The 15,025-nt window shown below is 45.7% G+C and overlaps 1 protein-coding gene across 1 annotated transcript; it reads left to right on the forward strand.

The window, feature by feature from the left end:
* Nucleotides 1–11,636: 11,636 nt before the first annotated feature.
* Nucleotides 11,637–14,625, forward strand: LOC111845870 (neurogenic differentiation factor 6-B-like). The gene is made up of 2 exons (XM_023815566.2): nt 11,637–11,766; nt 12,161–14,625. Exons 1-2 carry the CDS (start codon nt 11,741–11,743, stop codon nt 13,176–13,178), a joined length of 1,044 nt encoding a protein of 347 aa, XP_023671334.1. The 5' UTR covers nt 11,637–11,740; the 3' UTR covers nt 13,179–14,625.
* Nucleotides 14,626–15,025: the final 400 nt, after the last annotated feature.

Raw genomic sequence — 15,025 nt, forward strand, 5'->3', positions numbered from 1 at the left:
GTCGTGTAGCTAGGAAGCCTATTGTGCTGGGTTGCTGAATGGGTCCACCCAAGCCCACCATGTAAGCTGGACCCTAAAGGACAGAGACCTTCCACTTACAGACCATGACAGCATCGGCTGCACATGCATGACTGACTGATGTAACCGGTCTACGGATCATTTGCGGACGAATGATTTTCCTATGCACCCCCCCCCCAATAAGGTCAGCAGAAACCTGATTCCGGACATCTGCGTCTGTGACTCCTCTACACCCTCAGACTGATGGAGGATACCACCCCCCACCCCCACCCCTGCTTATTGACATCCCCGACATCCAAAGGAAGACACATCGCCCCAGCATAAGGTTCTAAACCCCTGGTACCAGCTGGAGAATAGGTCCATGACAGGACCACAGTGAGAGAGTGGGGTAGCCTCACATTTAAAACGGGGACATCCAGAAGGCTTTGGGTTCAATGCCCAGGAGGAGTCTGGCTAAAGAATCCTGCGCTACCCTGAACTCCCGCAGTAATCTGACTCATGATCCATACAGATGGAGTGAATCCAAAGTAATGTAGCATACCACGGACTATCCTGAGCTAGAGTGAACAGAAAGCCCTGCCTTACCATAAAGAAAATTTCATTCAGGCAGGATGATGAACAGCCCATTCTGGAAGCATCACCTACCACTTTAGAAGCTGTCATTTTACAAAAAAAGAAGAAAAAAACACAGTAAAACAGCATTCACTGCCTTTTTCTTTCCTCATTCTTCATCTTCCTCCATCTGATTTACATGGCTGTATTTTATCAAAAACGGTTTATACAATCTATACTTCAGCACGTGTACATTTGTACTAGTAGGCCTACGTATATGACACTATGTTAATTCATTATATGCCTGGCCGTCATAGGTTCAATCTCAAACCGCACAAACAGTTACACAATACATACATAGTGCAAATATAATGCATATAATGATATATTATAAAATGACATTTCCATTAATCTAATTTCTTTATTATCTGTTTCCTCTCCATATTCATCTAATTCTAAACGCTATTTTCCGAAATATGCTACTGCATCTTCACCGTCAGGTGGCGCTATAACTCAGCAGATTAAAATCACGCTTAATAACTTCAACTTGGCTACTGACAAAATGCAACAACGAAACACTCAGTTGGGCTCAGTCTCAGACGAAGGACTGAGCACCGACTCAAATGCATGCTGTTTGTTCACAGGCAATTTGAGGGCGGACTTTTGTCTAATTTAATCGCGTTCAGCTGCATTTGTCACACATTTTATTTGTCGTTTTTAAGAAAGAAGGGAACGAGACACATAGGCACATATACATACACGACGGGGCTTCTCTGAGTATAAGTGTCGCATTTTGGACCATTTATGGGAAAACCTCCCCTTGCCCCCCCCACGCTGATCCACAACCAGAAGGCAAAGTACCGCTATTGAATTGCCTTTATACCGGACTCTAATCCTCAGTATCAAACACCCACTTCGCACTTGACATAAAAAAAATGTATTATTGTTACTACAGCACTTTGCAGCTTACTTCACAATATAACGAAGTACACGGTTATCCTTCCCGTGTCTGTATTTTAAATCACCCCACAATTACACCCGCCACGGTAAACGTGTAAATTAACGGGGCTCGGGAGAGTGCGCTTCGCTGCATTCCCCAATGATCCGAGACCAACAATGAGAAAGCAGGGCACGCTTTTTGAGATAGAACAGGGAGCAGCACCTCAGGCATGGCTGGGCGGGGGGAGCTTCTGCGGCGCCGAAGGTCGGTTTTCGGGGGGGGGGGGGGGGGTTCAGTTCCGACACCTTAATAAAATTCAACAGCTGTAAAAAGCACCCGGGGTGAAAGGTATCCCGGCGTTCCCTGTTAATGAGGGTCACAATATTCACTTTGTGATACTACTCCAATGCCAATGTTAAGTACTGCTACAAGTATTACTACTGCCAATAATAATGTATTATTATTACTATTATTATTATTATTATAGGTTATCAGCCTCCCCTCTGGGGGGCAGCCAAATACTCTATGGCTCTGGAGACCCCCTGTATTTTGGATGAAGTCCATTTCTCCTGGAAAGCTCCCATCCCAGATCCATGTTTAAGACGTGCAGATGCCGGCTCGGGGCCAGGCCGGGCCGGGCCGGGTCAGGCAGCGACCTTGGGCTCGTAATCCCACCAGATGTCGCAGAGGGTAAGTGGGTGTGAGCCTCCAGTCCGGCGAGTGACTAACGGAGGCGAGAAGGAGGCGGCAGATGGATCCGGCAGACTGGGTGCTGAAATGAGGAGAAGAACAAAGCAAGGGCCTTCAGGACTGCAGGAGAGGGCCTGCTTGCTCCTGCAGTATGAACCAAGGCTAGCCATGCTAACTGTGTACGTAACCTACTGTATGCACCAAGGCTACCAATGCTAACTGTGTACGTCAACTACTGTATGCACCAAGGCTACCCATGCTAACTGTGTACGTAACCTACTGTATGCACCAAGGCTACCCATGCTAACTGTACACGTAACCTACTGTATGGACCAAGGCTACCCATGCTAACTGTATGTAACCTACTGTATGCACCAAGGCTACCCATGCTAACTGTATGTAACCTACTGTATGCACCAAGGCTAGCCATGCTAACTGTGTACGTAACCTACTGTATGCACCAAGGCTACCCATGCTAACTGTGTACGTAACCTACTGTATGCACCAAGGCTACCCATGCTAACTGTGTACGTAACCTACTGTATGCACCAAGGCTACCCATGCTAACTGTGTACGTAACCTACTGTATGGACCAAGGCTACCCATGCTAACTGTGTACGTAACCTACTGTATGCACCAAGGCTACCAATGCTAACTGTGTACGTCAACTACTGTATGCACCAAGGCTACCCATGCTAACTGTGTATGTAACCTACTGTATGCACCAAGGCTACCCATGCTAACTGTGTACGTAACCTACTGTATGCACCAAGGCTACCCATGCTAACTGTGTACGTCAACTACTGTATGGACCAAGGCTACCCATGCTAACTGTGTACGTAACCTACTGTATGCACCAAGGCTACCCATGCTAACTGTGTACGTAACCTACTGTATGCACCAAGGCTACCCATGCTAACTGTGTACGTAACCTACTGTATGGACCAAGGCTACCCATGCTAACTGTGTACGTAACCTACTGTATGCACCAAGGCTACCCATGCTAACTGTGTACGTAACCTACTGTATGCACCAAGGCTACCCATGCTAACTGTGTACGTAACCTACTGTATGCACCAAGGCTACCCATGCTAACTGTGTACGTCAACTACTGTATGGACCAAGGCTACCCATGCTAACTGTGTACGTAACCTACTGTATGGACTAAGGCTACCCATGCTAACTGTGTACGTAACCTACTGTATGCACCAAGGCTACCCATGCTAACTGTGTACGTAACCTACTGTATGCACCAAGGCTACCCATGCTAACTGTGTACGTAACCTACTGTATGCACCAAGGCTACCCATGCTAACTGTGTACGTAACCTACTGTATGGACCAAGGCTACCCATGCTAACTGTGTACGTAACCTACTGTATGGACCAAGGCTACCCATGCTAACTATGTATGTAATATATAATATGATCCACGGTGACCTATGCTAAGTTTGCATGTACCCTGCTACCTATTCCTCAATTATGGACTGAAGCTGCTGGCTGGCTTTTTGATGGGTATGGATCCTGTCATCGGTTCACACCTTCATGCCAACTCCCTCTCTAGAGGCGCTCTGACTCATTCTATTCTCATTCATCTGTATCTCTCTCTGTTCTCTCTCCAGCACAGTGTTGCGATCCTGTTTAAGCCTGTGCTACAGAGGGAGGCGAATTAAGGCATCGTCACCAGAACCTGCATCAGGCGGTGCTTCGTGGGATAAGAACACAGTTAAAGGAACGTCGCCCATACTCGGGCAATCAGTAGACTTGTGATTCTCTTTTGACTGTGATGGTCTTAGAACCGATCTACAGGAACCTCAGCTCTCGTTAGGTTTTTTCATTGCTGTGACTCCAGGAAAATGTACCTGTTCTTGTCTTGCCTGGTCTTCCTTACCGGAAATCTACTGTGACATCAGCAGTAATGTATGAGTAAAATTGCCAAGAGATCGGCTATACAAATACACCCCCCCCCCCCCACATGCCAAATGACACTGACCTCTTTTATTTTCCCAGATATGAAAGACGAGGGATGGGAGCACTAGCATGCCCCCGCCTGCAGGGGGCACCCTCACTGGCATTGCTGCCCCCCTGCATGCGACACCGCCCTCCTCCCTCGCTCCGTCCCGCCATGCACCATTAGCGCTCGCAATTAGAGCGCAGGACCCCTATTAGTGTGAGACAAAAAATGTCTGGGGTGTGGCCCCAGTCGGCAGGACAGGAGGGAGATGAAGTGGCATGTGGAGGGGGCACGGTGCAGCTGGGACCCTGGGTGGGGGCTCCAATGGGGGAGGGGGGGCTATCAGGGGTGGGCGTCCTCTGAGGCCTGCGTTGTCAGACTCCCCTTTTTTGGGGGGGACATGCTGCCATCGGCACCTACTGATACTCCGCGGGGCGGGGGCTTTTACAGTACTCCACCGAAAGCTGCGGTGCATCTCGCAGCCCCCTATCCTGTACGCCTGCCAGGGGGAGTGCCGCGAGGCTGCCCCCCCCCCCCGATCTGGGCAGGGCTCCAGTGAGTGACGCATGCTCCGTCTGACCTTTCATTAGAAAGCCTCCCTGAACCCACTTTACATGTAATTAACTTAAGGAGCCGCCGGTGTGTCACTGTGATTCTTATATTATGTTCCCTAATTAGTCTGTATTCCTCTATGGAAGGGAGACTGAACTTGTTATCTCACACAGGATTTAGGAATAACTGTCCCCTGCCCCCCCCCCCCGATCCAGTCCAGAAACAGAGATTTTCATGCAGAGGCTGAAATCTCGGTGGTCCACCCACCGCCAGTGCATTTGGGATGGGGACCAGCCGGTGATGAGGCAAGATTTCCTAATCTTGTCTGGGCACAAACAGTGTGTGGGGTTGGGAGGGGGTGGGTGTTTGGCTGGGCAGCTGCTCCCTCAGAGGGAGGCGAGGAGGACCGGGCTCTGCCAAGGCCCGGATGCCTCCGCATCTCCCCGTCTCCTCCATCCCTGACACTCGACAAATGAGGGGGCGGAGCTCTCTGCCCTGGTACCGCGGCAGCCAATCGCGTTCCTCATCGGTGAGCTCTCAGGGTCATCGATCAAGCAGCACATTGGCTTGCCCGGCGTTCCGCACTTTGTCCCTGGCAGTGCTGGGAAAAACAATGGGGGGAGGGTGAGTGGAGGAGTCACCATTTGGCCGCTTTACTCACGAGAACAGATGCAGATGAAGACATTTTTAAATCATTATTAGTGAGGGGGAAATTTTTGAGCTCCGTTCAGTCTGCCAGTGAAATGTGTCTTTGCTTTTCAATATTACACAAATACAGGCATTTTGTTTGATGTCAAGCTGAAAGTCCACACAAATTACCCATATTTTATTGTCATGAATCCTAAAACACTAGGTTTTATATTTTCCATTGTTAGACGTGTCTTCGGCATGATTTATTTTGACCACTAGGGGGCAGCACTACACATACATACATACATACATATACCCAAGCTAGGCCTAGCTCTCTAAACCAGTACTGCTTCTGCAGCCGGTGTTCAAAAAAATCTCCTCCCTGCTAAAAACAGGGATATAAAAAAGCATTAGGAATAGGAAATGGATTTTAAGATTCATGTTCATGGCTGCGGTATCACCAGGTACTCAACAAATTTAAGTGGCAGGATCATTAGATTTGGACTTTTACTAATAATTCATTGGTGTGGCCTTCATAGACGATTCCAGCCGCTAACGGCTAAATTTCCATTCATGTGAAGTAATCTGTAAGGACTGCATTTCTATTGAAAAAAAAAAACAAAAAAAAAACACTCAAACAGATTGTAACGTCCAGGATTTATCAGCAGGTGACCCTTTTAGGGAAGATGGACAGCTGCACATGGGACATAATCAGCGTGGGGGGGGAGTTGTCCTCCAAATGCTTGATGCATATGGGCCGTCTAATTGGCTATGGTGGCACACGTATGGGACTGTGGCCTAATCTCTCGCCTTGCTGCCACCCAGAATCTACAAGGAAACAATGATGTTTGTGGTGATGGGAGCAGGAAGGGGGAGGGCAATGCTAAGGGGGTGGGGGGGGCAGTTAGAGGAGAGGGGTGTTTAAAGTGGGGTAACGTGGTCTTACCAATGAGGAATAAGGAGACGTCCAGTCAAGCCTTTCATCTGCCTTGTTGGGGGATCAACTCATCAGTCTACTGCCAAACCCCCCCCCCCCCCCCCCCCCCATTTTAAACAAGGCTGTTAATTAGACAACATCGGAGCCATTTTGCCTGCAAGCACCATCTGAAGATAAAACCTAAAGTGACTGAGAAGTAAAAGCCACACATGAGACTAAAATTAATTCGTTTTCATTGCTCTCAATCTGAATGACACCAAATGACACCTCCCCCCCCCCCCAACACATGCATTCAAGCAACCTAAAAAGCAGCTATGGAGCCAGCAGGGGGCGCTACCATGTGCGGGCGCCAGACTGGGGGGGGGGCTCTTACTGCTCATTACGGAAGGTTGTGGCTCACGTCTCCGCACAACTGCCGCTATCATTGAACGCTTTTTGAGCTCGACGTGTGAATCGCACAGCCTGCATCGCCGTTCTCCGCCATCCCCTTTAAGAGCTGATAATGTGATAATTAAAGGCGCTCGCAGGCACGCTCGTCAGCACCGTTTGCGGCAGACGGCAAGCAACCCCCATCCCCCCCTTCATGCCCCCGCTTCTTCTTTATTGACCTGCGTGTTTTTTTCCCGTCCGCGTCTGACGGGGGCGTTGGCGGTACCAGCACACCGGACGAGCTGGCCGTATCGGCACTGGCGGCGGAAGTTATTTCTGAGGCCGGGCATTAAATTTTTATGCGAGACTAAATGGGACAAGCCGCCTTTTCTTTCCTCTGCACAGTGATTTATTACCTGAAAAGACCAGAGAACTAATTAGTGCAGTAATTAATTAATATAAATTTGCATATTTGCATTTGCAATTAGTGCAGTCAACTGATTAGTCTGAAATGGGAAGTTTGACTCATCAGATGCCGATGTGTGCTGGACCGGAAAGGAAGAAGCCAGCTGAGGCTTTCTGTGGGCCAGTGTGTGTGTGTGTGTGTGTGTGTGTGTGTGTGGGGGGGGGGGGGGTCAGATGTACAGTACATTGTGGGGACCAAATGTCCTCACATTGTTAATTTGACATTGTGGGGACATTTTTCCGGTCCCTGTAAGAGGAAACTCAATTTCATAAAATCTGTGGCTGCAGTCAAAAAACTAAAAATGCCAATAGACTTGTATTTCGTTTGGTTACTTAAGGCTGCGTTTAAGACTGGGTTATTGTTGGGATTAGGGCTTTGCCCATAGAAATTAATGGAGAGTCCCCATAAAGATATGAATACATGGACTGCATCAGTGTTTGTGTGTCTGCATTTGTTTCTGATTGTGTGCTTGCAGATGTGATTGTGTGGATCTCCCTTTTCTGTGTGCTTTTGTGTTTTTCTGTGTGTGTGTGTGTGTGTGCATCTCTCTGTTCTTATAAGTGTGTTTGTCCTCTCATTCATTCCAATGAAAACTAACATGTTAGACTCCTACTCCAGTTTCCCCACTGCAGTGTTCAGCACAGAGCAAAGGAGAATGAACATGTTTGTAGAAGAAGGAAAGGGCATTCTAATGATACTGCTAATATTTCTCGTGGCACTGAGGTGCGAGAGGATATCTGTCAGCTGAATGAATCCTGGGTTCACTCGAGCAGTTTCAATCCGGCATGACGATGATCACAGGGTCAGTTCTGACGTCTTAGCACTGCCGTCTTAGCTTGGAGGTCTTAGATCTGAGGTCTTACCTCTGTGATCTCAGCTCTGCCGTCTTAGCTCTTAGGTCTCAGCTTTGAGTTCTGAGGTCTCAGCTCTACAATCTTAGGTCTGAGGTAGCAGGTCTGAGGTCTTAGTTCTGATGTCTAAGCTCTGTGGTCTCAGCTCTGTGGTTTTAGTTCTGAGGTCTCAGCTCTGCGGATTTAGCTCTGAGGTCTCAGCTCTGCAGTCTTAGGTCTCAGGTAGCAGGTCTGAGGTCTTAGTTCTGATGTCTAAGCTCTGTGGTCTCAGTTCTGTGGTTTTAGTTCTGAGGTCTCAGCTCTGTGGTCTCAGCTCTGCGGATTTAGCTCTGAGGTCTCAGCTCTGCAGTCTTACTGTAGGTCTCAGGTAGCAGGTCTGAGGTCTTAGTTCTGATGTCTAAGCTCTGTGGTCTCAGCCCTGTGGATTTAGCTCTGAGGTCTCAGCTCTGCAGTCTTACGTCTGAGGTCTCAGTTCTGAGGTCTTAGCTCTATGATCTCAGCTCTGCAGTTTTATCTCTGAGGTCTCAGCTCTACAGTCTTAGGTCTGAGGTCTTAGTTCTGAGGTCTCAGCTTTGTGGTCTCAACTCTGCGGATTTAGCTCTGAGGTCTCAGCTCTGCAGTCTTCGATCTGAAGTCTTAGTTCTGAGGTCTTAGCTCTATGATCTCAGCTCTGCAGTTTTATCTCTGAGGTCTCAGCTCTACAGTCTTAGGTCTGAGGTCTTAGTTCTGAGGTCTTAGTTCTATGGTCTCAGCTCTGTGGTTTTACCTCTGAGGTCTCAGCTCTGAGGTCTTAGCTCTGCAGTCACAGGTCTGAGGTCGCAGGTCTGAGATCAGCTCTGAGGTCTTACATCTGAGGTCTTAGCTTTGAAGTCTAAAGCAGGAGATTATTATTCAACTGCAGCCGGATGTGTTACAGCACTAAGGTAAATTCAGAAAGGTGATTAAATCAATACAGAACGGTACTGAGATTCTACTAAGGGTAAGTTTAAGCTTTTGCTACTACGTATGGCAGCCGTATAATTACAGCAGTACAGCGATAAGATTAAAGCAGGTAGTGCATCCCAACAGGAGAGAGACACATGGCCTAAATTTGTCCACTGAAAAGAGAAAAGAACGGTTGGTTTAGTACTGCAATTATAAAGAAATATTTCACTTTTTCATCCTGAACTGTCAAAACAAATGTATTCACATGTATGATCATGCATTGCAGGGATAACAGATTGTAGAACTTATATATTTAATATTTATTATATTATGATTATATTATTTATCATAATATATTTAATATGTAAGTTCTGTGTTTTTACTAGATTCTCTCTTGGGAGATATTCGTGTGCTGATTGTATGGTGCATCTGGGCCAAACCAATTAATGACAAGTTTATAGCATTGCTGACTACAAATGTGTGTGTTTTAAGCTCTGTTCATAAAGCTGATTTCCCCACTTTTATGGTTTAGCAGCTCTGTACCTAAGCTGGCCCCTTCGACACCTGAGATAAATTATCAGCCTCGTTCAGTACGTCCCTTCGGCCGGATAAATAAATGTAAGCCTAACTGTAATAGGTTCCGGTTCTAGGTGTTGCCCAGAAGCCTTGGGTGAGTTCCGTACCCGTGGCAAGGTCACGCGGAGCCAGGAAGGGCACGAGACGCCTACAGCCGCCATAGAGCTTAATAGGTAGATGGAGTGACCCTTAGTCAGTGGCCAGATGTGTGCCCTTAGCAGGCTTGGCCATGTGCCACCGTTCCTGGGAATTACTCACATTAAAGGCTGGGTGAACAGACGGCGGAGACGTAGCCGGAGAGCGCGCCGAGCCCCGCCGTGCACCGCCGCCGCCGAGCGGCCCCGCCGCGTGCCGCGCGCGCACCGAAAAATAAGAGCCTTCCGCGTGACCCCTGCAATCTGTTCCCCGTCCTTCGTGACAGTTGAACTCAGAACCACCCCTTTCTGCACCCCCCCCCCCCATAAAAAAACATGCCAAAAACAAGCGTGACGGGAAAAAAAGACCCTCGTGTTTATTGTCATCCGTGGGAGGGAAATTCCAGGGGATAAAATAAAAACAACAAAAGGAGAGAAAATGAGGGAGTGGTGAAGGACGCGAGGCGCTCCACACCTCGCGGGTTTTAAAAAAATGAAGGAAACTCAGAAATAAAACCATAGCAGGGTGTAGATGAAGGTGTGGAAGACGGAGAGTCGAGCAGATTTTTTTTTTTGCGAGACCAGGTGGGGGTTGAATATACTAGGAGTTAGAGCCAGACGAAAGCGCAAAATGCCATGCTGTAACTATTTAAAGTGTACAGTCAGGGAACTGATATTCCTAAAAACTGTTAAAATTACAACGCTCTTAAACAAAACTAATCATTTTAATTATGCAACGGTAACAATTTCTGAGGATAATTAAAAAAGAAAAAAGACAATCTCCCCCCGAAGAGGCAGCTTTAACCGGATTTAAAAACATGATTCATAATTTCAAATTAAACTTGTTATAAAATTCTCCTTTAACAGCTGATTTTTTTACATCATCGGATCCAGACTGACATTGGGATCAAAAGCTATTTTCTCTGTGTTGGAAGACTTGTATGTGATTGGAAACAACGTTTTAATGCGCTGGGGGTGTGCGTAGGTTAGAGGCTCTCAGACTGACCACATGGCCCAGAGCTCACAGCACCACCTGGAGGAAACTACCTGGAATGAACTACCGAGTGCTGAATCGGCGTCGGAATTCGAACCCAAGGCCATTGTTTACCTACTTGGCTAACGTAGATTGAACTCGGATAATGGGAATAGCTTTATTTCAGAAGGGTGGAGAGAGAGTTAAAGTGGAAATAAACCAAAACCTGACGGAGAGCGATTGGGAATTACACGTAATGTCCCCCTGACCCATGAAATGAGAAGATATGTCAGTTTATGATGGTACACTATAATAAGGTACTGATTAAAGCTAACGGTTAAACATACCCTCCATTTTAATTATTGTTCTTGATCGTGTTTTTGTCTCCACGCTAGGAATATTATTTATGTTTATTTATAATGTATTCCACGCTCATTGCAGGTGATTAATTACGAAAAACGTGCCCCTGTTATTCATATCCAATTAATACAAAAAACGTAAATTAGTCTTTAGTTTATTTTCATAATTTACACATTAATCAAGTTAAACTTCAGATAACCCTCACGCAGGTGGTTCTGATCAACAATTTGGAGAGCACGTCTCCTAAATAACCGGAGAATTAATCATCACGGAACCGTATAAAATACCCATATGCGTACTGTATGTGTACTGTGGTATTAATATGCATTCAAACGTATATGTGCATTCATATGCATTCTTGCCATGTAGCAGTCATCTATTTACCGTTGGGCCTCGTTAAAGGCAGCTGATATTCATCTTTTAATAAATGCTGCAAAAGGTCGTGCGATTTGCGTTGAGAAATAAACCAAAATCGCGATTCTTATTCGATCTCTCCGGAGATGTGTCTAGCGAAGTTAGTATTAATCTTTCTTCGGGCTGATCTTCAGATGCTAAATTAAAGCTGCTCGGTGCCCAGTAAGTGAGGATGCCAGATGATCGGTGCAGAACGGATGTCCCCAGAGACGGAGTCACGTGAGCGTCCCTGACACGCGACGTCAGCGGCAGATGGCATGGGTACCAGCCCTGGCAGTTGGCATCAGTGTCATTTCTCAAAAGGGAGAGATAAGGGGCCGGGAGGAAGAGGGAGAGTACAACAGAGTCGCACTGACATCTCCATCGCGAGGCACTGGGGCTGGTGTTTAAACCTGAACCTTTATGGAACATGAAAACACACAGTCCAGGTAAGCACATTTCAATGGATATAACTGCATAATAACTGTGAATTGACCCGTTCATGTTACTGGTTGGTGTGTATATAAGATAATTATAGTCTTTTGTTTACGTTGATATGAATGATTCAATTAACTTGAACTAATTAAAAGCAGTACGCACATTATTCTACCCGAGCAAATGTCTGGAATTCCTTAGCAGAAATGATGTTGTGTTTAGTGAATATAAATATTTTGATGCTGACTGAATAGTACTGAAATTTAACGGGAGGTTAATTTTGATGCGCAAACGTGACAACGCTTTTATGCCGTAACAAGATGCGCTTGTATGTAAAATGCATCCTAGACTGGGGCTTTTAATGGGCAGCGCAGGAGTGTAACTGACTCCGCCGTGTTGTCGTCCCAGGACAATGCTGACCGTACCCTTCCAAGATCCTGATGCCATGCACGACGGCCAGTTCGGCGCAAACTTCACACGTGAATACCAGGCTGACCGCAAAGTCCGAAAGCAAGACGCAACTTCCGAAAAGCCGGAGGCGGCCCCCAAACCAGAAGAAAAAGAAACACAGGAGGAAAACTCTGAAAAGGACGAAGACGACAGAGAGGAGGACCAAGACGAAAACGGGCTGCCAAGAAGGAGGGGGCCTCGGAAAAAGAAGACCAAGGGCCGAGTAGACAGGGTCAAGATGCGACGCCAGGAAGCCAACGCCCGGGAGCGCAGCCGCATGCACGGACTGAACGACGCTCTGGAGAGTCTCCGTAAAGTCGTGCCCTGTTACTCCAAAACGCAAAAGCTGTCCAAAATCGAGACTTTGCGCCTGGCCAAAAACTACATTTGGGCTCTTTCAGAGACTCTCAGCGCTGGCAAGAGACCTGATCTTCTCGCCTTCGTGCAGACCCTATGCAAAGGACTGTCACAGCCCACCACCAATTTAGTGGCGGGATGCCTGCAGCTCAACGCCAGAAATTTTCTTACAGATCACAATGGGGAAGGGTCGTTCCCCGGCAGGCCCCCCTATGATGCAGTGTACCCGCCCTATCCCAGCCCAGACATGGGCACACCCGCAGGGCACGGCAGCGGCACCATAGACAACGGAAAACCCTTCAGAGCGTACGGGTACTGCGGTGCGTACGAGTCGTTTTACGAGAACACCTCCCCGGAGTGTGTGAGCCCCCAGTTCGAGGGTCCGCTCAGCCCGCCCATGAACTTCAACGGGATTTTCTCCCTCAAACACGAAGACACACCAGACTATGGCAAGAACTGTCACTACGGTATGCGTTACTGCGCGATGTCAGGCCGGACCCCCATCGGGCAGACCTCAATGTTCAGGGTGTCAGCCGAAAGCCATTTCCCATACGACCTGCACCTGCGCAGCCAGTCCTATGCAATGCAGGACGAGTTAAACGCCTCTTTTCATAATTAATGAGAGAAAGTGAAGGTTTGCCAGGTAATTATTGAAAATATTTATTTATTTATTTATTCACTTGTTTGTTTATTTATTTGTTTGTTTGTTTGAAGCACATTTGCATTATTTACAGTATGCACAGTATTTTTTACTATAGGTTTGGCTAAATTTGAAATCGCAGTGCAGCCTAATTATTGTTTTAGCCTACCAAAATTTGTATATGAATTATTGGCCAAATTTTCCCCTTTATCCACGGACGCCGTTTTTTTTAACTGAGTGTGCACCTATAGGTAATTAAAGATTCCCTAACCTGGGTTATTACGGATATCGATTGCATATATTTGTAAAATGAATGATTAGTGACTAACAGCCTAGGGTCCGGCGTAACCCGTTTACGACATTCTATTGGGTATTGTTTTCTATAAAAGTTAAACTCATCCTTACTGAAACACAATCGGTGCACACTTTGAATATTACCAGAAGCCCAAGCAATAATGGCAATACCAACTATGCAACACAGAGCGGCTTTGAATTCCCCTGAGTTCTGCGTTATTGCATTATTTAGCGTTCAAGGTTCGTTAGAGGTTTGATCCTACTCTTCTCAATAACTATTTGGCAAACAGTTTTCAGTTTATTAATTACGGAATCCAAGTACGTTCCGTGTTAATGTGAAAACACTAGCGTGCACAGGAGAATAGATAGATAATGATTAAAAGTGTTTAAATGTTACATTGAATAATGCGTTACATTTAAAACGGTGTTTTAAATTAAAATGAATTAATGTGATCAAATTATCCGGTCTGTTGCTACTAGTTATTTTTTAAGACAGCATGTCCTTGGAGAAGTGTCTCCGGTTTTGATGTGCAGGCCAAACCGCTTCATGAGGACCACACACGTTTGCACGTCCAATGGAATCAATGCATGGACGATTTTATTTTATTAGTCCTCATGTCATCAGCCTGGCGGCACAAAACCGTTTGTACATAGCCGTACAGTTTACATGTATATATACAACTTGGATACACCGTATGCTTTGTAGCTGTTTATATATGCAACTTTTATTTTGTTTGTCCCATTTAGTATTTACAATGGTACGGATTTTAGTGTTTATTTATGTTGACGTATTGTCCTTAGACAGTTAAATCATGTTTACAAGATTACATGTCAATTGTAAGGATGAAACCTGTGGAATATATTCGATGAAAGTTCAGACTTTGTCTCCTAATTGAAAACGGTTAAAATTGCCTTAATTTAAATGAAATATTCGGCACGTATCAGTTATGCAACGGCATGAGTGTTGGAAAAACGGCTTTAGGCTTTGTACAGTAGTTTATTTTGATCTTTTATGATGAAAGTTTTCGTGAAGAAAAACCCATAATGCACTAAATATTTGTTCTGCACATTTGTATTAAACTAAGTTGTTTTGTATTGCTAAACGAATAATAAAATGCCAAGCAAAACTCAAGCAGCTGAACTTATTTGTTTTATTGGTCAATTGTTTGTCTGTCGATTCCGATTATTTGAAAGATCTGAAATGAGCTTATACTTTAACAGAATTAAACATTCATCCCAAAATTTGTTTACCATCGTATTGAGATTCGTTTGCATGTATATTTATAAATTTGCATATCTTTTCTGTAACATTGAAAGCAATTGTTCACACATAAAACCATATTTAAAATAGTTTTGTTTTAATTACCTCGTGTTTATACACGCAGAAGCATACACCAGCGGAACCAGAGCACTGAGGAAATATTTAAATTATCAAATATAGGATACGTATTCATATACTAAGGGAAAATGCAAAATTGGCTTTACTGCCGGATATTGTACGACACAATTTAAATTCGAACATAATAATAATA

The sequence above is a fragment of the Paramormyrops kingsleyae genome, chromosome 4 (assembly GCF_048594095.1).
Source record: "Paramormyrops kingsleyae isolate MSU_618 chromosome 4, PKINGS_0.4, whole genome shotgun sequence".
In the NCBI taxonomy this organism is placed as follows: domain Eukaryota; kingdom Metazoa; phylum Chordata; class Actinopteri; order Osteoglossiformes; family Mormyridae; genus Paramormyrops; species Paramormyrops kingsleyae.